At 43.6% G+C, this 26342-nt stretch overlaps 1 protein-coding gene across 2 annotated transcripts; it reads left to right on the plus strand.

The window, feature by feature from the left end:
• The first annotated feature begins 1749 nt into the window (after window positions 1-1749).
• KBTBD11 (kelch repeat and BTB domain containing 11) lies at window positions 1750-25294 on the plus strand. 2 transcript variants are annotated; one of them, XM_041421456.1, is made up of 3 exons: window positions 1750-1906; window positions 16093-16224; window positions 16639-25294. In XM_041421456.1, the coding sequence occupies exon 3, from the start codon at window positions 16714-16716 to the stop codon at window positions 18481-18483; it is 1770 nt and encodes a 589-aa protein (XP_041277390.1). In that variant the 5' UTR covers window positions 1750-1906; window positions 16093-16224; window positions 16639-16713; the 3' UTR covers window positions 18484-25294. The 2 variants fall into 2 exon arrangements, with proteins under 2 accessions (XP_041277390.1, XP_041277380.1); XM_041421446.1 differs by lacking the exon at window positions 1750-1906 and adding an exon at window positions 2030-2141.
• The last annotated feature ends 1048 nt before the right edge of the window (window positions 25295-26342 follow it).

Genomic DNA, 26342 nt, shown 5'->3' on the forward strand with positions numbered 1-26342 from the left:
CTAGGATCTCCATGGAATTGGATTTTGAATAGGTCTTCTGCTGGCTCCATCCACAGGGGCAAGTATGGCCCATAAAATCACAATATGCTACTTCCTACCCACCACAGGTTTTCAAATTGTCTCCACAAACTACACCTCAGGCACCTCTGTGTACACTCATGCTGGAATGTGATGTGGCAATTAAACCTGAAGGGAAGCTAAGAAAATCCAGTAGTGGTTAAAATCGTTATGTATTCAGAAAGCATGAGTCAGAATTATACGATCTCAGATATTATACTGCTGCCACAGCCACATAACTCTCATCAGTATGAACAGAAGAGAGGCACCTTAAGGAGAGACAATACTCCACAGAGAAATAGAACAATAGAGATTTTAAAAGTGAAAATAATTTCCCATAGCTGTATCGGTTGTCTAATTTTAGTGTCATCTTGAATTATATAGTATTTAAAGTAGCATGAAACAGCAAGAATATTAATTCCTGATGTCAGAGAGAAGAGTTATTTCTGGCAGGTTTTAATGGATCTTCTGTATCACATGGAAATTTCTTCCAGCTAGCCAGGAATAAACCCATGTACAAAACTTACATTCTAACCTTGTAATGGAACCAAATCAGGGGATAGTGACAAATTCACAGTTATGCTAATGCCACATGTTGTGGTTACTGTATCTTCTAAAACCCTGGTGACACTTTATGATTGTTGCTGATCTATTTTATAGCTCCCAGAAGAGTGCTGCCTCTCTCAGTGGAGATGAGACACGACCTCTGCTTGAACACCAGCCCACTGGTTAAGAGCTGCTCTGAAGTCAGAGCACAATGTGAGTGGAGCCAAGGGTTTCAAGTGGTTACAGTTACCCAGCACTGCATGCAAGTACTTTAGTTTATTAAGTGCTAAGCCAACACATAAGAGTTTTTAGCACAACTGATGTTAAAAAGTAGAAGCATTGGGACAAAATGGTGGAGAAGACACCCAACCATGCTTAGCCATCACACCCATGATGCTGGAATAATATATAGCTGCAATGGCCACACTGCCAGCACAGAAGCAATTAATTGTCAGGTTAATTTGAGACAGGAGGTGGTGGTAGTTTTTTAAGTCTGCTCAGGAGTGTCTCCCAAGGCCAGGAGCCACTCACTGGGCACTGCAGGGGAACCAGTCTGACAGGTCCCTGGAGTCCGTGGAGAGGGAAAAAGAGAAACCTTGCAGATGAACAGTGTTCTGGGACAGCAGCATCATAGGAAAACTATATGCTACAAAGACAATACGATATATCCCAGCACCAGAAATGGGTCAGGGATTAGGGCGGCACGTCTGCTGTCTCGGCAGAAATCAAACTGCAGCCTGCGCTGGGACCTGAGCTGGGATAGGTACCACTGCCTGTGTCGGGAGCAGACCCAGAGTACAAATAACGTGATGTGAAATGTTTTTTAAGAAACTGAAAAGCGGGTCTAATTCTGGGAATCCTGGTGAGAGTCTCGGCTTTGACGCGCAAGAGAAAATGGGACCTGCGCCGGCAGGCACCTGAATTAACGCGGAGCTCGGTCCGGGCAGCGTCCCCGCCGCCTCCCGCGGCCAGCGGGCGGTGCCGGCGGGCGGGCGGTGCCGGGGCCGCGGGCCCGCGGGGCTCCAGCCGGGGCGCTGCGCTGCGGCTCCTGCGGCAAACCCCCGGCCCTGCCTCACGCAGGAGCGGCGCCGCCGCCCCGCTTACCCCCGGCACGGCTCCCCGGCCCCGCCCGGAGGTGAGGGAGGACCCGGCGCTCCCCGCCCGGCGCCACACGGGGGGAGTTTCTCCTCAGCGCGGGCAGGTGGGGCCGCCCCGCCTCAGCGCCGCGGGGCAGCGCGGGCAGCCCGCGGCGTTCCCGGCTCGGCCGCTGCCCCTCGCCCGCAGCCGCCGCCAGCAGCAACAGGTCCGTGCCCGCTCCTCCCTCCGCCTGCCAGGCGAACAAAGGGGCTGAGCGCGGCCCCGCGCCCGCCCGGCCCCTCCGCCAGCCCGGCCCCCGCGCTTCAGCCATTTGCCTCGCCTGGCATCGCGGCGCCGCTGCAGCCGCCTTCCCGCTCCGCTGCGTGCGCGGGGCGCCGGGGCCGTGCGCTCGGGAGGGGAGTGCCCCGGAGCGGCGCGGGGCTCGGCGGCCGCCCCGAAAGGTGAGCGGGAGGCAGCGGGGCGGGAGCGGGCCGGGGTCGCGGAGCCTGCGGGGAGGGCTGGTGCCGGCATCTGCCGAAATCTGCGGTACGGACCGCGACGTGGAGCCACGGTAGCCGCGTGTGTGTGAGAGGGGCTGCTGGAGCACTGTCAGGTTAAATCGTGTTTCTTCTCTCTTTCCTCTGGCCCCCTTAATCCACCTCCTCTGGGCAGCGGGGAGGCCGGGCGTACCCCCATATCCCTTCTCCATATGTCGCAGAGGAGCCAACCCTGATGCCTGCGTATTTTATTTTTTTTCTTTTTTATCCTGACCTATTAAAAATCTAAATGACTCTCTACACTACGTTTATGGATGTGTAACAGCAGGAGATTGCTTCCCGCTATAAATTCTTCATGGCGTGCTACCCCATCCTACTAAAAGCACACGCAAGCCCGGGTGAACATACGCGTGCCGGATTTGGCAGGGTGGAAGATGCTTCAAAAAAACTTGTACTGAATTTCAGTAGGTAGATTTTTATGTCCGGTGATTTAAAGCAACAAAAAGCAGACTTCTGAGCCCAAACTTACACACATGTAGTACAGAAAATGATAGCATTAAATCCTATAGCTAGCTTTTTTCACCCATCAGGAAAAAAATAAAACCCTCTAGACATAATAATATTTTGTAAAGCTTTTCCACAGCAATTAAACGAAACAATAGAAAACCTGAGCAAAAAGCTAGGGAAAAAAAGTAGGGCAATAAAAAAATAGAATAGCAATAAAATAGAACAATCTTTCTGTATGATTTGAGGAGCAAAAGGGCTTCTCTGTTTTCCAGGGACTTAACCATCTGTCTCCCAAAAAGGAATTAAGTGGAATATTCGTGGAAAATAATAATTAAATTGTCAGTGGTTTTGACAAAGCAATATTTCCTCCCTTGTTTAACTGCTTGGCCCATCCTGCTTGTTCTGTGTTCTCCTCTTCCCAGGACCCATCACACAGCATTTATTCACTCTTTAATTAGGACATCAGTGCATGCCAGTGGGATGCTCTGGTCATCCACTGCTAATGGCACTGTCTGATGAGAACCTGCCAAGAGCCAAGGACTGCTCCCATGCCTGCCCCAGCTCCTCTGTGCTCTGCAGGACTTGCTCCTGCCAGTGGAGCCTCTGAAGTCAGTGGTGCCACTTAGAAGCTGGAGTGAGTTTGCAGGACTGCACCTTGATAATACCAAAAAGCTGAAATCTGTAGTAGCTTCCTTTCTTTTAAAAAACCTGTGTTTGCATCACTTTTCCATATAACAAATAGTCCAAAGAGATGGACAGACTTGAAATATCAATAAATATTAGAGCACCATTGTTTGGCAGGAACATTCAATTAAAGTCATTAACTGGCTTTACTGTAGTAAAGCAGGATTATAGTATTTAGGGCTGGCCTAGGTTACCATAGAGACTACGATGTGGTGAGATGACTGCATCCAGATCCTACTTACCAGGGGTTTCAGCATCCTGTAGTATCCTGTTGCAAGAGGATATTAAAGGCAGCTGACTGCTAAAGAAGGGTATAATAAAACATGAAAGGAAATCCTGCAATTTCTTTTAAGATAGAATTAAACTTTTTTTTTTAATACCTTTTTTTTTTTTTTTCTTGTTGGGATACTTTGTAGATTTTGCAGGGATTTTTCTGTTTATCCCTACTGACACTGTACAGCATTGCAGTTGGGTGTTTGTTTCTTGCCTCTGAACAGAAGCAGAGAAGTAATTTTATGCCACTTCACATCCTTGAAAATACCCATTTAAAAAATGAGCTCATTTTCATTGTATTATATCTCATTAGCCTTCTCAGGACATGACATTTTTACTCTTGGTGCTTTATTTTTCAGTGAAATTGTCATCATCTATTGTTTCTGCTTCATGTTTGGTCTCAGTGTTGTTTTGTCAGCAAGCAGGCATGATTAGTTCCTTTCACTGAAGAAGAATTACTTTATAGCAGTTCAGGATTTGACAACCAGTTTAACCTGATGTGTGACTGAGCTCTCACTGAGCAGGAAGGGACCCTGCTCTTTCCCTAGCCTGGCCATACATTCCTGCCGGATTCCCTGTGCCAGAACTCTTCCCCATGTGACAACACAGTGAATGGGCAGAGATTTTGCCTTCCTCCTGCAGTTAATTAAGCAAGCACTCAGTTTACACTGCAGATGTTGGCAGTACAAGTGGGGCTAGTCCTGTGAGCAGTGTTTAAATCTGTGTGTAACTCTCTGCAGGATCAGGACCAATTGATTGGCAATGCTGCACCCTTTTCTTCATCCTAAAATGCTCCTTGGATGCTAACTGGCAGTTTTGGCTTTGGAAGGATTACAAGACTGGGTCAGTATTGTATATGGGTGATTGAATGTTAATGCAAAAAAAGAGCTGGCTGGGTGTTTTTATTCTGCACTGCACATTTGGTACTTCCCAGTCTCTTTCTTATACCTCCTCAGTGAGGATGGCAGTATTCATTATTGGTTAAGTCAGTTTATTTAATGCAAAACAAGCACGAGAAAAAATCCAGTGGTTCTACAGATTTTGCAGCATGTGTCAGGGGAAGAAGTGGTGGAATGCTTTTCAGGTGGGATGTTTCACAAGCTGCCATTGCTGTGCCTCTGGCTGAAACAGACAGGTTGACAGCCTTTTTTAATTCACTTGGAAACACGCCAGAAACCACAATCTTTCTATACAAATCAGCATATGTTGGTCAAGCAGCTTCCATGCTGTTACGTTGTCTGTCACAACATGATTTGCATTAATTGAAGTTATTTTACATTTATGCATTCGTAGTTTAGCACAAGCTCTTAGTTGTTTTTCTGGGCACTGACTCCTGTGGGAGTACTTAAGGAGCTAGGTAAGTTTTGCATCTCAGCTTTGGATCTCTGCTGATCTGCCTGCTGGCAGGCTCCTGGACTTCTGAATCATTTCAAACTATCAACCTGTCAGAGTTATACAATAGTTTTGTTTTTTTCTTCTTGGAAGCAGTTCTGCTTTTTTCTTTTTCCCCCTTTATTGTAAGTAGATTGAAAAAACAGGACCTAAGCTCTGGAAATGGACTATTATTTTTGCAGCCCATATTTAGGTGTTAGACAGTAAGAACTAAAAGCCAACCCTATGCTATGGGAGTGGCATGTGAAACAAATGTTCTGATTCCATCAGTCAAAGACAAATCCATTCTTGGGAGAGTTTTTCTCTTATCCTGTAGCTTTCTTTCATCTTTTCTTTTTACTGCAACTCCCTGCATTGCTTTAGTTCAAAAAAAAGCTACCGTTTACATTTGTCTGTACAGTTGTGTGGATTAACCCTGGCTGGATGCCACGTGCCTACTAAAGCTGCTCTGTTACTCCTGAGCTGGACAGGGGAGAGAAAATAAAGTGTAAGTCTCATGGGTCAAGATAAGCACAGTGAGCTATCACTCACAAGTAACAAGCAAAACAGAGTTGACTTAGGGAAATCAGAGTAGGATAATGAGAAATAAACCAAAATCTTAAAAACATCTTCCCACCATACTTCTCTTTTTCCCAGGCTCAACTATACACTTGAATTCTTTACCCTTCCCCCTCCCCCAGTGGTACAGGGGGAGAGACTGGGCATTGTGGTTAGTTCATCTGTCAGCTGTTTATGTTGCTCCTTCTTCCTCACAATCTTCCCCTGCTCCAGCAAGGGGTCTCTCCATGGGAGAAGGTTCTCCTAAAAATTCTCCAGCATAAGTCCTTCCCATGGGCTTCTGTTCACAAACTGCTTCAGCATGAGTCCTTCCCATTGGGTACAGTCCCTCAGGAACAGACTGCTCCAGCATGGGCCCTCTGCCAGAAAATCTGCTCCAGTGTGAGCTTCCCACAGGATCGTGGCATCCACAGCATCCACCTGTCCCAGTGTGGGATCCTCCACAGGCTGCAGGTGGATCTCTGCTCCACCATTGACCTCTGTGGGCTATAGGGGCAGAGCTGCCTCACCATGGGCTGTAGGGGAATCTCAGCTCCAGTGCATGGTGCACCTCCTCCCTCTCCTTCTGCACTGACCTTGGAGCCTGCAGATCTGTTTCTTTCACATATTCTCACTCCTGTCTTCTTTGGCTGCAGTTTGCTCCTGCGCTGTAACTTGTTCCTCTTCTTAACTCTTAGGATCCCAGAGGCCACCACACCATCACTGATGGGCTCTGCCTTGGCCAAGGGATGGTTGTCCTAGAGCTGGCTAGCACTGACTCTGTCAGACATGGGGAAGCTTTTGGCAGCTTCTCACAGAAGCCACCCCTGCAGCCCTCCCACTGCCAAAACCTTGCCATGCAAACCCAGAACAACAGTGTAAGAAATCCAGATGCTCATGAAGTTAATGGGAATTTTCCTTGACTGCAGTGGGGCTGGGATTTAAGGTGATGTCACACTCTGGCTTTATCAAAATTCTCTGTGAAACTTAGGTGGCAGTTTCTAGTTCCAGGCTACTATCACAAGCTTCATTCTCTTCAAAGCCGTGGAAATGAGCAGTACACAAACATAGTTCTTCAATGGCAATTGATAATTGAGTTTTGAAGTTTGGTTTCCACAGTAGATGCAGAAACAGCAAAAGTAAATGTCATTTGAGTGTATTGTATTGTGAGCTTTGGAGTTTGTCAGTGCCATGTGTCCCAAGAAGTTTTAAATTTTGATCTAAGGAAAATGAGGGCAAAGACTGTTCATGTGCATTCATGTGATAAAATTCACTGTTGCTGCTTCTTGTTGTTCAGGATGAGGTCTGTACCACTCATTCTCTGTGAATGACCTTTGAGGCAGGCAAGAGAGTTGGAAGAATCTGTTAGTCCAATACCTGGGCAGTATTTCTGCCAAGACATTTTGCAGCCTTGTGGGAAATAAACACTTGGATTGTACCTCCAAAATCAGGCAGCTTTTCCCATGACACTGGCTGAAAAGCCTCAGGATCTGCTTTGAGATGTTGCTGATATGTATCTAAAATCTTTCTAGTCAGAAGCAACCAAAGTTTAGACTTCTGACTGAAACATCAAAATCTCTAAATGGTCAGAACCACAAACTAGGATCCCTGAATCTAAGCTTCTTCTCACAGCTCCCAAATCATAACCATAAAACCAAACATCTCTCTGTGTTCAGCATTCTGATATAAAAGTCTTACTTCCTATTCCGGGTCCTGGCTGTACACCTCTGTCCAGATTGCAAACTAATAAATGCAAGGATGGCACTGTGACTGTTGAACATGCTGTATATTTAACTGCATGCATTAGCAACCCTTTATTATGTAGCACTTGAAAATGATAAGTTTGAGTCATGGAGTAGTCAGACATACTACAGTCTTTACCTCTACTCTGTGTCAAAAAGTCCAAAAGCAGCAGGGACAGTCCCGTGATCATAATTGCCCTTCATGGTTGTGTTGCCGGTCTGTATGTCTCTTCAGAAAGAGCAAGAATCGTTCTGGGGAGAGAATTCCAAAGTGAAAAGCAGCATGTACATTTCTTCAAGGTATTCAGGATGATCTATTTGACACCTGCTTTTCCATCAAGGCCATTGGCCAAAACAGAGAAACTGAATAGACGTGAGGTGAATGATCTGAACAGAACAATGTTTTGACCTAATTCATCCAGAAGTTACTGGCTTGGTACGGGAGTAAAATTCTTTGGCCTGTTCTTGCAGGAATAGGATTAGATAACCAGGCAATCTTTTCTGTCCCTTTAATTTAGATACCTGTCTGCCTCATTCAGTGGAAAAAAACATTATAGTGGGAGATACCGAATTGCCTCCTCTAAATTCTTGTTGCAGAAGTCGAGCCCTAGTCAGAGAAATTAGTGCCAGGAAAACCTTTGCCTGAACACTCAGGCTCAGCATATGAAATTCACATTATAGTAAAAATGCTATGCACCCAAGGCAGAAAGTCAGAAAGTGTCAGCCCTTGATAATAAGAGTATTTTAATAGAAACCTGTTTTATTTCTGGCTCAGAATGGTCAGCAAGTGTTAGCTTCTACTAATGTAAACAGCATGCATTACACTCAATTTTCTCTTCTTTCCCTGTTTTAATTCCAATGATTACATAAAAGTCATTTCATACTTTGTTAAGCCCTCAGTTGCATCATTGCTGCTAAAAGCATTCCCATTGTTTGGTGAAATCTGGGCTGACAGCCTCCAGGTACTCCTGATAGTAAAGGCTTGCTGCAAAAGTACCTATGACTGCACATGCGTTTCTGCTTTGAGATCAGCACAAGTGTTTTTCAATCCTAGCACAAGCCAGAATGGCTTAGATCTCCAGGCAATATAGCTGAGCCCAAATCCACTAAAGGCAATGGGACAAAGTACAGAAGCTTTTGTTTTGGCAGGGAGCAGAACCCAGGATTCTTCTTCTTCCTCACCCTCCAAAACATTTTTTATTGTTTCTCTGAAAACTAATAACTGCTTTAGTCTGAAGAAGAGTGACCCTTCTTTCATAGACTTGATGGTTTGGGCACTTGGTTGATATTCAGGGATTTTAGTCTTGTCAGGCAAAGGAAGGGGTAGTGACAAGTTTCCCATGGGGCTTGGTCAGAGCTCTAATTATTGTACAGAAAGGCAAAGTAGCAGCAAAAGTCAGTACTGCTATCTTTTAAAGTAATTCAGGTATATTTTGCAGAGGATTCTGGGCTGAGGCACCCAAAGCAAGAACTAAAGTCCCCTGATTGCACAAGCTAAGCACTTCATCACCATTGTCTTTACTGGCCAGCCCTTGGTAGCTCTCATGCACTTATTTTTGAGGATCCAAGTCAGTTGGCATGTAATTGTACCCACCCATGCTTATGTGTGCAGAACCTGTGTATATGTTCCAGATTCCATTCCAGGAGCTGTTACAGCAGTGCTGTGCAGCTCAGACACACAGCATCAGTCTCTCTTGCAGGAGAACTGGGAGGTGCATCCTGGGAGGTGTGTGGGAATATGGCCCTATGTCTATCCGCCTTGGCCTGATTTTCATGAAATAAAATAAGTCAAACTCCTGTGGGCAACCTAGTAGGTCACAGTTGTAAGACCAACAGCAAAGTATACCAGCAGCATTTCTGCCATGGCAGAGAGAAGTCTGTGCAAGCTGATTACTTTCCTTCTTTCAGATTAGGGCTGTCATGGTGGAGGCTTTGCTCTGCTATCTGATCTGGCTGTCTTAGGTCTTACATCTTTGCTACATTGCCAGCTGCCAGATAAACCTGCCCTCAAAGTCAGCCTTTGCTGTTTAGCACTGTGGCGGGTCTCTCCGTGTTTGAATCCAGTCCAAAGTCTGTGTAGAGACAATGTCTGCAGGAACCTGGAATTTTTCTTGAAATCAAACTGCCTGTAATGTAATTTTTAGTTGCAAGTAGAATGACTTAAACCTTAAGTTTGAAGAAGTATCTGGGCAGAGAAACCATATATGAGCTCCAAAAATGGGAAGGGTGCCATTCATAATGTATCTAAAAGAACCTCTGCCTTTCTTAACATCACTTACTTAATTTGTCAATAAACCAGTGAAACTGTTCAGTTTCTAAAAGTGGAGGATTTTTTTTCTCTTAAGTACCAGATCTAGAGTTTGTCTGGGAAAAAAGTATTTTCATTATTGTCTTCTCTAGAAGTTTTTCTTTTACTTTCTTTTCCTAGGTATAAATCTCAGAAAAATGGGACTGTTTCTTTCTCGTTGAAGTCTGTTGTTACCTCTCACATTTGGTCTTTCTCAAGCACAGTGGTGACATATTTGGGCCTATTTCTGGTGCTTTGGGCTCTTCAATCTGTATGTCCTTTCCATAATGATATAAAATCAAAATCTAGTTTTATCTTAGAGCAGGAATTTAATTTCGTCCAAAATTTTTGCCCCATCTTCTGTATTAAACGCAATACAGGGCAGGTGTGTTGGCAGAGTGTAGTACATTTATGGAGATCAAGTGCTGATCTGGAATGAAAAACCAAGGCTGACTCTACTTGAATTTTCAAAAATCTGTCTAAACTAACTTGCTGGTTTGCTTGACTTGGCTTCTCAGTGGATATTCTCCTCCTTGTTTGTTAGCATGAACATTGCCAAAGTGTTTGTAGAGACTTTGAATATGTTTGCAATTTGTTGACAATACAGTTTAATACTGTAAAGCATGTATGCAGTCAACATTACCACATTACAGTACATTACACACTAATGCTTAAATGAGGCTTTTAATCATCACAAGTTGATGCTTTGCTTTGTTTCTGTGTATGGCAGTTTTCAGAATTTAAGGTCAGAAAGGATTTCTAGATCAACTAGTGTTCTCTTGTCAAATTTTATTTGCCCTTGCTTCCCAAGTGCCTTCCAGCAAGGTACATACTCAAGATCCCTTTCATCAAATCAGAATAAGGATCTTCCCATTTCACATGAAATGTCCACGTAGATCAGCATCCTGCCTCCTACATGAACCATAACCGAGTATTGACAGAAGTGTGTGTCAGGATAAAAATGTGTATTTCTCCATGGGTTACTTCTTTGTCTTTGAATATTTATACCATGACAGTTTTCTCACTCAGGATCTTTCTAAGCTGAATGCACGTTTTGGGTTTTATTCTATAGGTTTCCTTGAGCCCATCCTTTACTCTCCTCATCAATAAAACTTTAATTAAGCACAATATGCTCTAGCTGTCTTTTTTTATTTCCCCTCAGCAGCATAAATCTTTCGCTTTATTTACACTTACACTTCGTTTGCTTAAAATTTCTTCACCAGCCTAAAAAAAAGCCTTCAGCATACAGAATTTTCATGTGCCTACACTTGTGCACAGTCATCAAGTCACAGATCAAACATACCAAGCCCTGAAGAAGTGTCAGCTCTGCATTTCTCAGGCTGACTAAGGCTCGCTGTACTAGTTCTCCAGGCTACTAGCACAAACCACCTTTTCTCCAAAGCTGTGTGGCTGTTAGAGCGTTTCTAGGCTAGGTATCACCTTGTTGCTTAGGAGCTGGTGTGCAGCATGGAGACAGAGTAAGCCTTTGTCTGGTTTCAGAGTGCTGTTCTGAGTCTCTCACTAAAGTGGATTTTTTAATGTCTGAAATAATTTGGTACTCTTCTCTGTCTTCACAGATTTTTAAATGCTACTTCCAAAATGTAAAGCCTTGAGCATACGTGCTTCCATCCATTCTACCACCATGTTCCATTGCAAACCTACTAATGCTGTAGAGGAAAGGTAACATTTTCCCTCTGGGTACTCTGTATTTCCCAGTACACACATGCAAGGACTGCATTCATCCTTTCAGCTGTAGCACCACACTGGTGTGTTTGGTACTGCTGTCAATTTAATGTAGTGTTAGCTGTGCCCAGATATGATGAAAGCAACCAAACTTCAGTTTATCACAGACATGACCACATGCTGTCATATTTAGAAGTGTAGTTGTGAGCCCCTGTGTAGAATTAGCAGCAACTTTGCAGTTTTGTTATATTCAGTATGGTTTTGCCATGCCATACTGTAGTGCATTAGTGATAAAAACACCACATCAGCCCTGGAGTTTTTCCCAAAGGTATTGTAATCACTCAAAATTTGTTTCTGATTGTTCTTTTTTTTCTTAGACTTTTTTTACTCTGAGGGATATTGGAGAGAACTTGCACTTAATCTTTGCTAGATTATGCTTTTGTAATAGTGTTATTTCCTTTTTGTTGTGAGAACTCCTGAGAGACACTACTCCTCCCTAACTATTTCTTAAGAGTCCAAACTGGAAGGAACTCAGAAAGATAGTTTCCTTTTTAGAGAATGTTTGTCTCTATGGATATCACTGTTAGGAAACCTTTTCTCTGGTCATGGTGACTGTTTAGAACTTGTATATTTTTGGTTTAGATTTGTTAGCTATAGTATCGATTTAATCAAGCTTTTGATAATATTTTTATTATGACTTATTTCCTCTCTCTCTTCCTCCCTGCCCAAACACACACAGCCTTTTCTTCCCCTAAGTTTCTGATGAGGAACTGCTGTCCAAATGTTTCTTGTGTGGTCTGTAGTCAAAAGCTGCAATTCTTAAATGTTTATTTTTCTTTGTGGTTGTATGAAAATGTTGTAGTTATGAGATAAAGACCAATTCATACCTCTATTAGGTATTGTCAAAAAATTATAGCACCTTGAGAGGTCAGAATTAGCATCCACACGTGAATGTAAAGGCAATACTATAAAAGCCATATATCCAGCAGTCAGGGCAAGACACTAGGATTGTAACATACCTAACTTTAAAAAAGGGAGAGAAAAAAAATACTCTTTATGCTGTTTTTTTTTTTTTTTTTAGGTGGCACACTGAAAGATAATTGTACTTTTTTCTTACAAATAGGAGGTTAATCAAGTGGTAAAGATTGAGTTTAAATCTGTAATGGGCTCCAACAGTGCAGGACCTTTCAGAGAAATACTCTAGATGTTTTCCCCGTCTACAAAAAGAACATTTTTTCCTCCAAATTTCACAGACCTACTCAGTGACCAGGCGTGTTGCAGACTATTTTTATAAGTATGCAAACCACTCTACATTGACACTGCATACACTTCACCCTGGCCAGTTCTATTTTCAAGTCATTGTTTAGTTTTTAAAATAAATATAAGGGATGTTATTTCTCTTTTGATGATCCTGCCTCTTTAGATGCCTTAATCATCTCAATCAGATTACACCCCTATCCCAAGGGACTTCTCTACTGAAGTAAAAATCTGGCAGTCCAAGTTTTTATAAAAGCATTTTTTCTGGACTAAGGTGGAGCAGAATGGTATTCTGTCATTTCTGAACTGGTAAGTTTCCTGGGGAAGATAGCCTCCTTATGTAAATATGGTAGGGAAAGCACTGCTTTTATTTACCATGAGACTGAGTCAGAGCCATTCCCATTTGTGAACTGGAGAGAAGTAACCCAATTCCTCCTCCTCCAATGCATGTATTCCCTGGAGAAAGTGGGTCTTGCTAGAGGAGGTGGTTTGGATCAAAGGGTATTGGCACTGCACAAGAAAAACGAGGAGAGAACAATTCAATACAAGCATTTAATTGGATTTTATCAGAAGGACTGCCAAATGAATGCAATGCCAGGAAACTTTACCTGCAGCTCTTCATTACAGTTTCTCTGTCAGAAAAACTGTGCCTTCTTATCTGTGCTGTTACTTGAGCAGTGTCTCACAGCATTTGAGGTTGGGGCCACACATTCAGGATATTGTGTGTCATTGCCAAGTCTGTAAATACAGTTCATGTTTGTTGGCAGCTCCTCTGTTCATTAACATTACATCATCCCTAGACCAAACCCATGATAATGAAAACATTTTCAGACCAAGTAATTCAGCTTCTGACTTAAAAGTCCTCAGTATAAAAGGTGACTTCAGTTCATAGGCACCATGTACTCTCAATAGATTGCTTCCTTTTCCAGTACCTATCCTGTTAGTGAGTTTTGAAAAAATGTTAAAGCCAAGTTTATTTTAAGCCAAATGAGATCGTCGGGTGGTCAAATTCTTCTGAATCATCACAGCTATCAAGTATCTTCTGCAATCCTGTACTTTTTGAATATTCTGTATTGCCAGAACAGCAGTACAACTCTTTGATCACTGTAGGTAAGAAAAGAACAGAGGAGGAGTTAAGTATTGTATTTCCATCAGGCCCTTTCAGCATCTTCCTGTTTCATACTAAATCCATGACCTTTTAAACTCAGATCAGTTGTGTTGCTCAATAATGGAAAGGTTCCACTACTTCTCTGAATTGTTTTTCCAGCTTCATCTTTGTGTAGTTCTTGTATTTTGTTTTCAACTAGACAGAGGTGCTGGGATTGCTGGAGTGGTCATTGCTGTCATGGTCACTGCTGTCAATGGTAAAATCCTCCAAACCCCCTTTCAGCTTTTCTAAGTCTTCAGCTTCCCCATATAGTTCCTTGTTGCCTTAATTGTATGTGGTGCTTTAAGTCCTTCTCATGCTCAGTATGAAATTCAGCATATTCTTGGTAATTAGCTTTGGGTATACCAGAGGATAATTTTCTTCAGAATTCTGCTGCTTCCCATCAGCATGCAATGCCATCAATCCTTCCTTCTCCTCGCAATTCCTCAAGGGAATTGTAGTGGGTTAACACAGGTGTTTTGTTACAAGCTTCTTTCTCAATAACATTTCAGATGTGTCAAATCATACTTCTAAACCAAGCAGATATTTGAATATGGGAAAAGGTATGATTACTGTGCTTGAGGAGGATCTCACCTTTTTTTTTTTTCATTAGCTGAGAAAGTTGAAAAGTTTTCCCAGTTATTGTTTTAACTACTTTGAATATTCTAAATGGTGATTTTCCTTTGGGACATAATGCAAGAAATATATTTCACCATAGAGAGATATTACTGGTATTGGAGTTGATGTCTCACATATAATCACCCATACTTCTAATTTTTGGTAGCATTCTCTTTGACTTTTTCTTTATCGTTTCACTTGCAAAATCAAGCCATGACCAAGAGATGAAACTATATGAAGCTACTCAGTCCCTCTTGTTGGGGGGTATATAAATAGAAGTTAGGAGAAGTGGTGTCAGAAGTGAGGTGTGTCAGGAATGGCCAGAATATTGTTAGTTACAGTAGTTGCTCTGTGTACTGTTAAGACTAGATGAAAAACATAATCACATCAGCAGGGATGCTGCCCAGTACATCTTCCATAGACACACTGACTGCGCACAGATCACTGCATTTCTTTTTGTCTAGTTAAGACTTTACTGAGAAAACTCAGTAAAGCTTGACTTACAGTTTGGTTTTGGACAGCAGGAAGTCTGCCACTAAAGCTAGCCAAAGTTCATACAGTCATAGAAAGTTCCTAAGTCCCAGATTTTTAAACACTCAGATGAGAAATACAAAGTTGGTGAGATCTACTAATTCTAGTAAGTTTTAAAATGCTGTTGTTGTGGTTTGAAATTCTCCAATACCCAAAAATCAAACCTTAGCAGTGATTTCAGTATAACTGAATGTGATCAAATGTAGTAGAAACTTTACCAGGCAAGTGCACAAAATAAAGCATCACAAGAGAAGACTGATACTATCATTTAAGTAAAGTTTGCATTGCAAGTATAGGCTTCTAGATTTCCTGTCTGTGTCAGGGATTTCCAGACAATATCACTTACCAATTTTGCTTTCAGTAAAAAAAAAAAAAATTAAAAAGTTAAATCTCCCTAATGCTAATTTAACAGGGTAAATGAATCATGTCTGCTAAAAGGAAGCCACAATGCATATTTTACATAGAAATGAGATGCTTTCAGTAAAAAAAAAAAAAATATTAAAAAGTTAAATCTCCCTAATGCTAATTTAACAGGGTAAATGAATCATGTCTGCTAAAAGGAAGCCACAATGCATATTTTACATAGAAATGAGTGTTCCTTGAGGACTGTGAAAAAACCGACAAAGGGGATTTTAATGGAAATTAATAACCTCCTTAAAATAGAATCAGGGCTGCAGATAATTATATTAAATACATTTAGACAATTTTTATGCATCACTCATCAAAACTTAAACCAAGTTTTGATGCTTGGTTCCAAGTCTGGGAAATTCATAAACAAACATGAGGCAAAGAAATGGCACTTGATTAAATTCTAAAAACTGTATTTGTGAAATGAAGGTACAACTGGGTGGTGATTGTGCTGACAGGGACTAACCTACTTACAGCCATGCCCTCCCTGTATCCTGCCTTTTCCCACGAGAGACTTCATGTTCTAATTATCTATTGTGATTTTTTTCCCCTTGCTTCTACTTTTTATTAACAGAATCTTTGACAAGCAATCTTTGTGAAGTCTGATTAACACCTTGCTAATGCTTTACAGCTATATATGCTGCTACACAAATGTGAGATTGCTCTTGTCCTGAGTAAAGAAAAAATACTTGCATGTGTTTCATAAACACTTAGGATTATTAGCATACTTACAGTGTCTTTAAGATATTCTAGATATATTATTAAAGGAGACATAATTTTAAGACTCCCAAACTTCTAACTAAATGGAGAATCTATCGATTTTAAAAATAATATTTTTGTTTTAAACAGGGGGAATGCATATGAGGAACACTGATATGAAGAGAACTTCCTGAAGGTCATGCAAAGTCAAATTTGGCTAGTGAGGAATCGCCTTCCAGAATAGAGTGCAGCCTCAGCCTTCCAGTGAAACAGTTGCACAAGGTGAATACATTATGATTGTACTCCTAAGTATCTGCCGTTAGAGGAGACTTTTGCGCATCACCCAGCGCAGTGTGGGGACCAGTTGTCATGAAAAGGATTGCAGTGCCTGCAGACTGCTTAATATTTCTGCAGAGCAACGGGAAAACCAGGATTACTTTTCAGGCTGTTGAGGTGCTCATCGGGGCGATCCCCCGTCCCACCAAAGGAGCTCAGGTTGTCGGGGGCTGAGCTAGCGCAGTAAGCGCAGGAGGCGGCCGAGCCGCAGGGTGGATTCCCCGGGGAAAGGAGAAGCGGCGGTTTAGCCCCGGAAACCAGAGGCGGCCCCGCCTGCGAGAGCGGCGGCCCCGAACAGTAATCCTGGGAGGCGGGGGGGAAGAAGCGCGGATGCTGAGCGCTGTCGTGTCTGTCCCGCAGGTGATGGCCGCGCCGCGGCGGCCGGCAGCGCTCCGCACGGACCAGGCGCGGCGCCGGCGCAGGTAGCGCGGCTCCATGGAGGGCAGCGGCGCGGCCCCGGAGGAGGAGGAGAGCGGGGCCGCGAACGGCGCTCCCCCCCCGCCGCCGCCGCCCACGCCGGCCGCCCCCTGCGGCTTCGGCTCCTCCCTCTGCTTCAGCGCCGCCGCTGCCGAGCCGCAGCCGCCCGCGGCCGGCGGCCGAGTGGTGCAGAACCAGTGGGAGATCAACAACGCCGCCTGCCAGGAGGAGGAGGATGAGGAGGTGGTGGGGCCGCGGGACCGGCCGCCGGAGGAGCCCGACCTGGTGATCGAGGTGTCGGGCCGCCGTATTCGGGCGCACAAGTCGGTGCTGGCGGCCAAAAGTGACTATTTTCGTGCCCGCGCCTCACGGGACGTCCTGCGGGTGAAGGGCGTGAGCTACGGGGCGCTGCGGCTGCTCATCGACTACGTGTACACGGCCCGCATGGGCGAGGTGCGGCACGACAACCTGGCCGAGGTGGTGAGCGGCGCCCGCGTCCTACAGATGCCCTGTGCCCTGCACTGTGCCGCCGAGGCCATGCGCGCCCAGCTCTGCCTCGGCAACTGCTACCAGCTCCTCTGCCTGGCCAAGAAGCAGCGGCTGGCGGAGCTGCGGGAGGCTGCCTATCGCTTCATGAGCGATCATTACCTGGAGGTGCTGCGGGAGCCCAGCGTTTACGGCCGCCTCAGTGGCGCTGAGCGGGACCTCATCCTGCAGCAGCGTATGGATGCCGGCCGGCCCTGCTTGCTGGTGGCCGAGGTCAGCGACGCCTTCGAGCGGCCGGGTGGTGGCAGCCGGCCACAGAGCCGCGAGAGCAGTCGGCCGCAGAGTCCCTCTTCTGTGGTGTCGCTGGAGGAGAGTGGCTCACTCATTCACTACTACCAGGAGGGCAGCGGTGAGTGGAGGGTGCTGACGCGCCTGCCCGAGGAGGCCAATGCCAAGGGCTGTGCCATGTGTGTCCTCCACAACTACCTCTTCCTTGCAGGGGGCATTGTGACTGGGCCGGTGGGCAGCGAACCCAGGGCCCGCCTTTCTGATAAGGTCTTCTGCTACAACCCCCTGACTGACACCTGGAGCCAGGTGCGGCCGCTGGCTCAGCCCCGCTCGCAGCTCAAGCTGCTGGCCCTGGATGGTTACCTCTATGCTGTGGGGGGCGAGTGCCTCTTCACTGTGGAAAGGTACGACCCGCGGGCCGACCGCTGGAGCCCCGTGGCACCTCTGCCCAAGGGTGCCTTTGCCGTGGCTCACGAGGCCACCACTTGCAACGGGGAGATCTATGTGTCGGGGGGCTCCCTCTTCTACCGCCTGCTCAAATACGACCCCAAGCGTGACGAGTGGCAGGAGTGCCCTTACAACAGCAGCCGCCGGCGCTCTGCTGACATGGTGGCCTTCAAGAGCTTCATCTACCGCTTTGATGTGAGCAGTGGCCGTGGTGGGGAGCAGGGCCCAGGCGGCGGCACGAGCGGCGGTGTTGAAGTTTTCCGGTACAACACGGTGGCCAAGTGCTGGAGCCAGTGCGCCAGCCTGCGGCCCAGCGGCGGCCCCATCCAGCCCTTCCGCTGTGCCCCCTTGGGCAACACCATCTACTGCGTCAACCGGACCGGCACCCTTCGCTTCAGCCTAGCCCAGGACGGTGAGGTGGAAGCAGATGGTGGGCTCAAGGGCACCTTTGATGGGGAGCTTCTTAAAGCTCCCTTGGATGCCAAGGGTGTCCTCCTACCCTTCGTGCTTACCCTGCCTGAGAGGCTGGACAAAACAGGGGACCAGGAGGGCTCCCTCCCACTGTAAGGTGGCCAGCCTGGCTCTGGCTTCCTGACAGGGGAGTTGGGTTGCAGATCCACAAACTCCCATCTATAGAGGGTACCCTCTCTGTGGTGTCTGCAGAGAAAAAGGACTTCCCCTTTCCTCCTCTCTGCTATCAAGATGTTGAGCTGGTTTTAACTCAGTTGTAACTCTTCACATGTTTGCTGGGCTTTGTGTGAAAAGCCAAGCACACAAAAGTAAAAGCTGCTATAACGGATAATCTCTGGATTATGTTTGTGCCAATCCCCAATCTGAGAAAAATGTTTTTAAACCTGAATTTTCAAAATATTCTTGACAACAGTGTCATAATGGGACATGAGTGTTGCTTGTGTGTTTACACGTAGTTGCAATCTGGGCTTGGAGCCTTTTCTGTCATTTGTGGTTTTTTTCCCCTCTGGGATGATACTGAGGGATAAACATTGCTGGCAACATAGTTTAGCTGCATTGGTTTTCATGTTAAACCAACTATTTCCTGTGTTTAAAAACTATAGGAAGAACATCTCCATCACAGCCTTTCATTTCTGGTGCAATAGATGGTTTAAGGAAGCTGTGGCACTGTATTAGTCCCAGGAATTTCAACCACAGATGATTTAACAGATACCAAACTTAATGTTTTAAGTAACACAAATGTGAGCCACATGTTTTACTTGGAATGAAAAGAAAAAAAAAAGTCAAGTTACCTTTCTAAAGTGTGGCATTTTGTGGTAGATATGAAATGTTGATATGTTCTTTAATTGAAAAAGGCAATGTTTCTGTATGGAAAGATACTGTTTTGTTACTTTTCTTGATCAGAGATTTTGAATTAAAAATGAACTGAAGCTGTTCAAATTGCAACCAATTGACATGACCATGTATGCCACTAGAGCTGGGGAAAAACTTTGTACTTCATATGCTCTTTAATTAACTGCAGGTCAAGGAAGGTTAACCTAAACCAACCTGTGGCAAAAGGCCTTTCCCACTTATTTTCAAGACCATCAAAAGAGGGGACATGGAAAATAGGAATGTGCTACACATATTGATTATATTGTGCTCTAGCATGATGTTACTTCCTGATTGAGAGACTGCTTTATTTATTTTGAACTAATGATTGCTGTAATCAATAAGTCCTTGTTAATTGCAGTACCTGCTGATGGCGTACGCTGTCATTGTGATTCTAAACTGCCCAAGAGTGCTGTTTGTGGGGCAGCATCCAAATGAGGCAAAACCGTACAAAACTTCTTCCTGCCTGTGGGAAGTTGGAGCACACTTTTTGTCATGTTACTCAGAACTGGAAAACATGAAATGTCTATACAGACCGACTATATTGAAAAGGGCACATGCATTTATTTTATACATTTTATATTTTTAAAAAATTGGTAGGCAAGGCAAATGTTGTAGCTTTATAGTAAATCACTGGGAAACCTTTTCTGAAAAAAGGACCTGTGTTTTTACTGGTACAATGCTGTATATTCAGCATGGAACTCGCATAGACTGTGGAAGAGAAGTGTTTATACTCAAAGCTCTAGTATAGATTCATATTTTAGAAAGACATAGGGACCTTGCATCCAAAAAAGCAGATCTTTTTATGTTTTATTAAGATGTTTTTGTTAAACAGGACTTTAGCATTCCTACACATAATTGCTAGTTCCAAAGGAAGGCAGCAGGCTCTGTCCCACGAGACACCATCTGTACAAAAGAGAATAGTGACCTTCATAGATGCTTCTTTCCTTCTCTTTATTGTTTGGGGTTTTTTTCCTCTTCTCGTTGTTGCACAGGATTTTAATGCAGCTGATCTGGTTAGTCATTCTATAGAAAACAGTGGTCCAGTCCTAGAAGTTCTTAGCCAAGTGAGCCTGTTCCCTAGTGAGCTAATTAAAGCATCAGCCAGGCAGGAGCTGTAGGCCTGTGGAGTGTGACATTTATCTTAGCCTCAGTACAGGCTGGTGCAGTGGAATTTAACATCCTTCACAGAATATTTGATTTAATTCTCAGATGAGAATCCTTGGAAATATTGACTCTAGATTAAATTACAGCATTGTAGCTTGAGCCGGAAAGAAAAATTACATGTTTGCTTTCAGCATAATTTTTTGTTAACTGTAGAAAGTATTTAAAGCTGTGTAATGCAAGGCTTAGGTGCATACTTAAACTAGAGATGTAAGTGCTAGGCCAGATTTTGAAATAGTAGCATCACCAGGAACACAAGGAAACATCTGTTTTATCTTGTAATACGAGGCAATTTCATAGTTCAAAGACTTACGTAGTATAGTTCTTATACTACAGTGTAGTGAGGTATCAAGCCAGGTTTTGCATTTCTATTAATAAAGCATTTTCATCCTGGTAATGCATTAAAGTGCTCCTGAATGAATTTTGAGAAGTTTCCATGGTTTAAGATGTGACAATAATCCACAAACTTTTGGGATAGAATGAACCATATCCTTTCTTCAAATATTTATTTCTGTACACTATGAAGAAATACATTTCTACAGTAGTAAGTGTTAAAAAAACCTGCAGTGGTTTGTGTTTTTGCTAGCTCCAATTTTTAAAGAAAGTTGATTCAAGTGCTTACCTGCTTTCACTGTGTACACAGTGTCAGTGGGGAGAGTCTGGGCTTCATTAGTAGCTGTCTGTCAAATCTGTTTCCTTTGTACACTGCATAGTCACAGCCTGATGATTAACAACAGAGGCGTGTTTCTAGCCAGACTTCCTACTCTGTGGCCTCTGTTTCCTCCCTGGTAGGCCTGAGGCAGGTTTGCTGAGAATTGTTTTCTCCCCCAGTTCTATCTTCACAAAAAAACTCCCCCCACCTCCAAACTTGGGTACTAAAAGCATAATTTATATAGTCTTCAGGCATGTAAGGACTGAAAATGTCATTCCAGAACTCTACAGTTTTACTTAAACCTAGCAACAACAGTCTCTCTGACGTGTGGAGCTGCTGAGAAGTTCCCCTCCACCCATTTGGAGCTGCTCAGAGCAGTTCCACACCTACCTACCAAGTGGGATATCCAGAAACCACTGATATAATAGGGTTTAACTTAGGTACAGACTAAAAGGCCAGGTCACCCTCAAGGTGTGTTTGCCTGTGTGTTTTGCTTTTAAAACAGCCATTTTCTCTAGAGTAGCCTGAAGTGTACCGTATTTGCGTAGGAACATGAAGACCTGTGTGCGCTTCCTTAGCCTGCAAGCATTCAGTCCACGTTTCCCACCCTCTGATTATCAATGGACTAAAGGAACTCTTGGAGCTAGTCACGGTAGTCATCCTCAGTGCGTGATCTGAGACTAGCTAGAGACATAGTCTGCCCTGCCCTGAATCTTTCAGTCCTCCCATTTTAATGAGACATACAGGAGATAGTTGCCCTAATTTTTCAGGGAGTAATTTTTCCTCCCTAGACTACTTCTGTTTTCAAGGTTGTCTGTAGGGAATTTAGGTTTGAATTCCCATAAGCTTAGTGAGGACTGAACTGGGGCCTTGCAGTTTGTGTCTGAGTGTGCGTGCATTGTCAGACCTCGATGGCTGTTCAGGAGAGGTACATGGGACCACCACCTGTGGCTCTTCCTCAGGGCTGAGCTTCCTGCAATTCCTCCAGAAGCTCACACACCTCTACACAGAGTTCTGAGTACATTCCAGGCCCCACCTCCTGGATAGGTAATTCAGCATAGATTTAGTACGAGTTGATACAATCAGACATGTTTTCTTTGGAGAGCTTTTGCAGACAGGCTCTGTGTTTTGGGTTAACAGTCTGAGGTGAGCTACTCTATGGCTGTACTGGGAGGCCAAACAGGTAATTTGGATTCTTCTCAGGGGTGCCACCTTAGTAAAGAGGCATTGCAGTACCTAACAATGAAATGTCTAAAGCCTTCATTGAACTAAAACTAAATCCTGATTTCAATAAAGAAATGCTATTAACCGGTGAAACTTTTCTGTTTCCATCTACTAACTGGTTCTGTAAAATAGAAATCTTAATTGCAGCAAAATCATGTGTACAGATTCTGTTTACACTTGAAACTAAGTCAAAAAAGTAATTGGCAAAAGAGTAATCCTGTTTGATCAAAACTGGCTCTGTTAAGCAACATGGGGAGGATGTTAGTCATACCCTAGTAACAGCTAAAAATGGGCAGTTGCTGATGTAAGTTCTATCCACAGAAAGTTTCTTTGTAAATAAACACCTGGTAAAATTTAAAGTGATAAGAAAGAATAAATTACTCACATGAAAGCCATACCTCTCTTGTGCTGTTTGATTGGCTCTCAGAGTGCTGTATCCCAATTACCACTATTAGTGAGTGGCTATTGCTTTTCCTGATTTACATCATGTATTCCATTGACTGCTCCATAAATGGGTTAGCCTTCATTATCACAAAACAGTGGTGCTGGTGCTTAGTGTCTGGACTGATATGTAGTGTTTTCTGCTGGAATTAATCCAGATCTAGACATAATCCTATCTTTGGGCTTTTTTGTTTTTTCCCAGTAGCATTGCTCCTGGGAAACTTAAGAAAACACAAGAAGGGGAAACAGTAGTACAGTTGAGCAGTTGTAGTAAAAAGCATTTTATTAATTTGTGTTTTTTCTGCTGTTGTTTTGCAAACTGAATTGGTACTGGTTTAGCAGAACAGCTGTTTGGCTCTTACCAATAGTATGAGTCTGAGCACTATTGTAGCAAAGTATGTTTTTACCTATGTCCTGCCTCAGCTCCTACTCTGAGGTAATGTAGTGCAAGTTTTTAATAGTTCCGTGCATTCACTAGGTTACTGGAACTATTCTGACTTTATGTTACTGCTACTAACAGCAGAGATTTGACACACAAGCTCAGTAAAACTGAGCGCTCAGAGCATGCGATCACACATGTTTCATTTGGTTTGGCCTACTGAATACTGAGAGCTGCTAGGATGAACCCACTTGTATTGGGAATCAGCAGGAGTGCTGGTTTTGGCTGGGGTCAAGTTAATTTTCTTCACAGTAGCTGGTATGGGGCTGTGTTTTGGATTTGTGCTGAAAACAGTGCTGATAATAGAGATGCTTTTGTTGGTGAGCAGTGCTCACACCGAGCCGAAGCCTTTTCTGCTGCTCACCCCACCCTGCCAGCAAGGAGGCTGGTGGTGCACAAGAGCTTTGGAGGGGACACATCTGGGACAGCTGACCCCAGCTGACCACAAGGATATTGCAGACCATTTGTTGTCAGGCTCAGCACATAAAGCTGGGAGAAGAAAAAGCAAGGGAGGACATTTGGAGTGATGTGGTTTGTCTTCCCAAGTCACCTCTATGTGTGTTGGAGCACTGCTTCCCTGGGGAAGGCTGAACGCCTACCTGCCCATGGGAAGCAGTGTATGAATTCCTTGTTCTGCTTTGCTTGCAGGTGCAGCTTTTGCTTTGGTTATTAAACTGTCTTTATTTCAACCCATGAGTTTTCTCAATTTCCCTCTTCTGAATCTCTCCCCCAAATCACTGGGAGGAGTGAGTGAGCGGCTGTGTGGGGCTGACCTGCTGGCTGGGGCTAAACTGCAACAGCATACAATTTTGGAGACTAACTTTCATTAATTACTCAAAGGAAAGAAATGGGAGTGAGGGATGGGAGGGAAGAGATGAATTCAGAGTCAAAAGTACCTACTGTATCTCCAGTTGAAACAAATAGCAGGGAAGGGAAACCTCACATGTACGTGAGGCAGTGATGACTACAGGGCCAGGTTTTTTCCAAATATTTCTTGAACAGGCTAGGTTTTTACCAATTATTTTGCTGCTTCTTAACATTTTACACCTGCAATGCTTCTCAAATCACCACAGTGTTTAATAAGCTACCTTTTGCAGGAGTCTCTTGCTTTGCTTTCAAGTCTTAGTGGACAAACCCTCAACAAATCTGTGAAATCATGAAATAACAATGTTAATGCTGCCACTTTCAACAGATTAATGCAAATTCTTTAGACACTGTTCACAGTTCAGGTGAATTATATGTGTAACTGATGTATTAATAGTTTCATTTTTGAATCATGTATAGGTAAAGCTTTTTATGTACTCCCAATTTATGTTGTAATGAAATAAATACTTCAAAAAAAGCTTATGCTCTCCATTAGGGATTTCTGGGTAATTGTTGTTTGTCATCCATCCAATCAGTAAATGGTATTGTATTTTATTTATAAAGCAGAGACAAAATTATACATTTATCAGACAAGTAAATATTTAGGAAATGTTTCTAAGGCTAAGTAAAAAAAGGAATATTTTCATTTCACAATGCCCTGGGTGTTTGGAACTTAAAATATTTCTGCAAAATATTCTTTTCCTAAACGCAGATTAGGATATACTCCACTTAACTTTTATTTCCTTTTTTGTCTTTTTTATTGTCAGTATGTTAAAGTGCATTATTCATTTATTGAAGTTACATGTAGGTTTTTCCAGGATACTCTCCTGTATTATGTCCCACATGTCAGATTTTTGGCTGGTGTAGATTTACAGCAGCGTAAGTAAAAGCAGAATCAAATACAATTTAAATTCCCTGCTTTGTCTCCCACTTAATTTCTCATCAGATATTTTGCTTGACACTAGATCATATGACCTGTTTGAAAACTCCAGTATTCGTAGATTACATGGGGTTGGACTTGATGTAATTTCTGTTACTTCCTTACCTGTTGCAACATGCAAGCTTTCTTATATTTTCTTAAGAAGAGCTAAATTCTGCTGCTGATTAAACCAGGGTAAATCTGGAATAGCTCAACCCAACATCTTAGATTACCAGGGGTTTTTTTTCCATTCAGCCCCAGAGTTTTGAGTCTGTTATAAAATCACTGGGGACCTCCTTTGGAAAACAAAGAGAAAAGTTCTGATTGAATAAGACTCAAGCAGTCAGTCACTTGAATGTGTTTTAAAGGTTTTTTTTTTTTCTTCACTGGAATATAAATGATTAACTCTTAATTTTTCTCTGTGTTATGAACTACAGATTGGGAAGTTTCACGGCAATGACATTTTATCTCAAGCCTATACTCCTGCTTGATTCACTGAACATTTTGCACCTACATCTCTCAGGGTGCTTAGCCCCAGGCTCAGACTTCAGGTGCAGTCTAGTAAATTGTGTGGCTGGGTCCAATAACCTGTGCCATGGTTAATTTTCCAGTTCTAAAATGGTAAACCAAACAATTACAGAACAAAAGATTTGGATTTCAAAGATCTCTCAATCTGGGCACACAGAATCCCCTGTTGTTACCTGTTTCCAGGTATAATGCATCACTTGAGTCCATGTATTCAAAATTCACAGCAAGTTTTCATATAAAAACATCTTCAAGCAGATGGTGTTGGCCTGTATTCCCCTGAAGGCAGAGAAGTGTTGCTGGAAAGACAAATCTTCAGTTGCTAGACTGGGCAAACAGGGAAGTCACATACAGCTGTGAACTCCCATGTCATACTGAGTAATTACCTAGTAGTGAACAACATGTCATCAAACATATGTTTACAGCCTATGGACAGACGTATCTGTCATGGGTGGGGGTGAAGGAAACTCAGATCAGTAGCTATTAGTGCTGGGACTACGCCTAGAAACAAACCCCATTCCTGTTTCAGGATTGCATTGTCTAGGCAGCTGTCAAGAGAAGAAAGAAGTCCTAGGCTAAATAACAGCATGTGGCTAAAAGAAGGTCAGGAAGCAATAAATGTGGCAGTACCTGCAGGCTTCTTCTTAAAGTGGATGTGAAGAGGATCTGTGTCTCATAAATCCCAACTGGAACAGCTGCTGGTGAGCAAGCTCAGGCAGAGGGAAAGGAGCATGACTGTGCCTGACAGCAGTGACACCTGCCTGGCAGGTCACTGGTGGTGAGCAGTGACCAGAAGGAGCTGAATGAGCATCCTCTGAATGACAGCTGTCCTAACTTGGTGTCCTTGGGAAGGAGGG

The sequence above is a fragment of the Onychostruthus taczanowskii genome, unplaced genomic scaffold, assembly GCF_017590055.1.
Source record: "Onychostruthus taczanowskii isolate IOZ18803 unplaced genomic scaffold, ASM1759005v1 scaffold11, whole genome shotgun sequence".
Classification (NCBI taxonomy): domain Eukaryota; kingdom Metazoa; phylum Chordata; class Aves; order Passeriformes; family Passeridae; genus Onychostruthus; species Onychostruthus taczanowskii.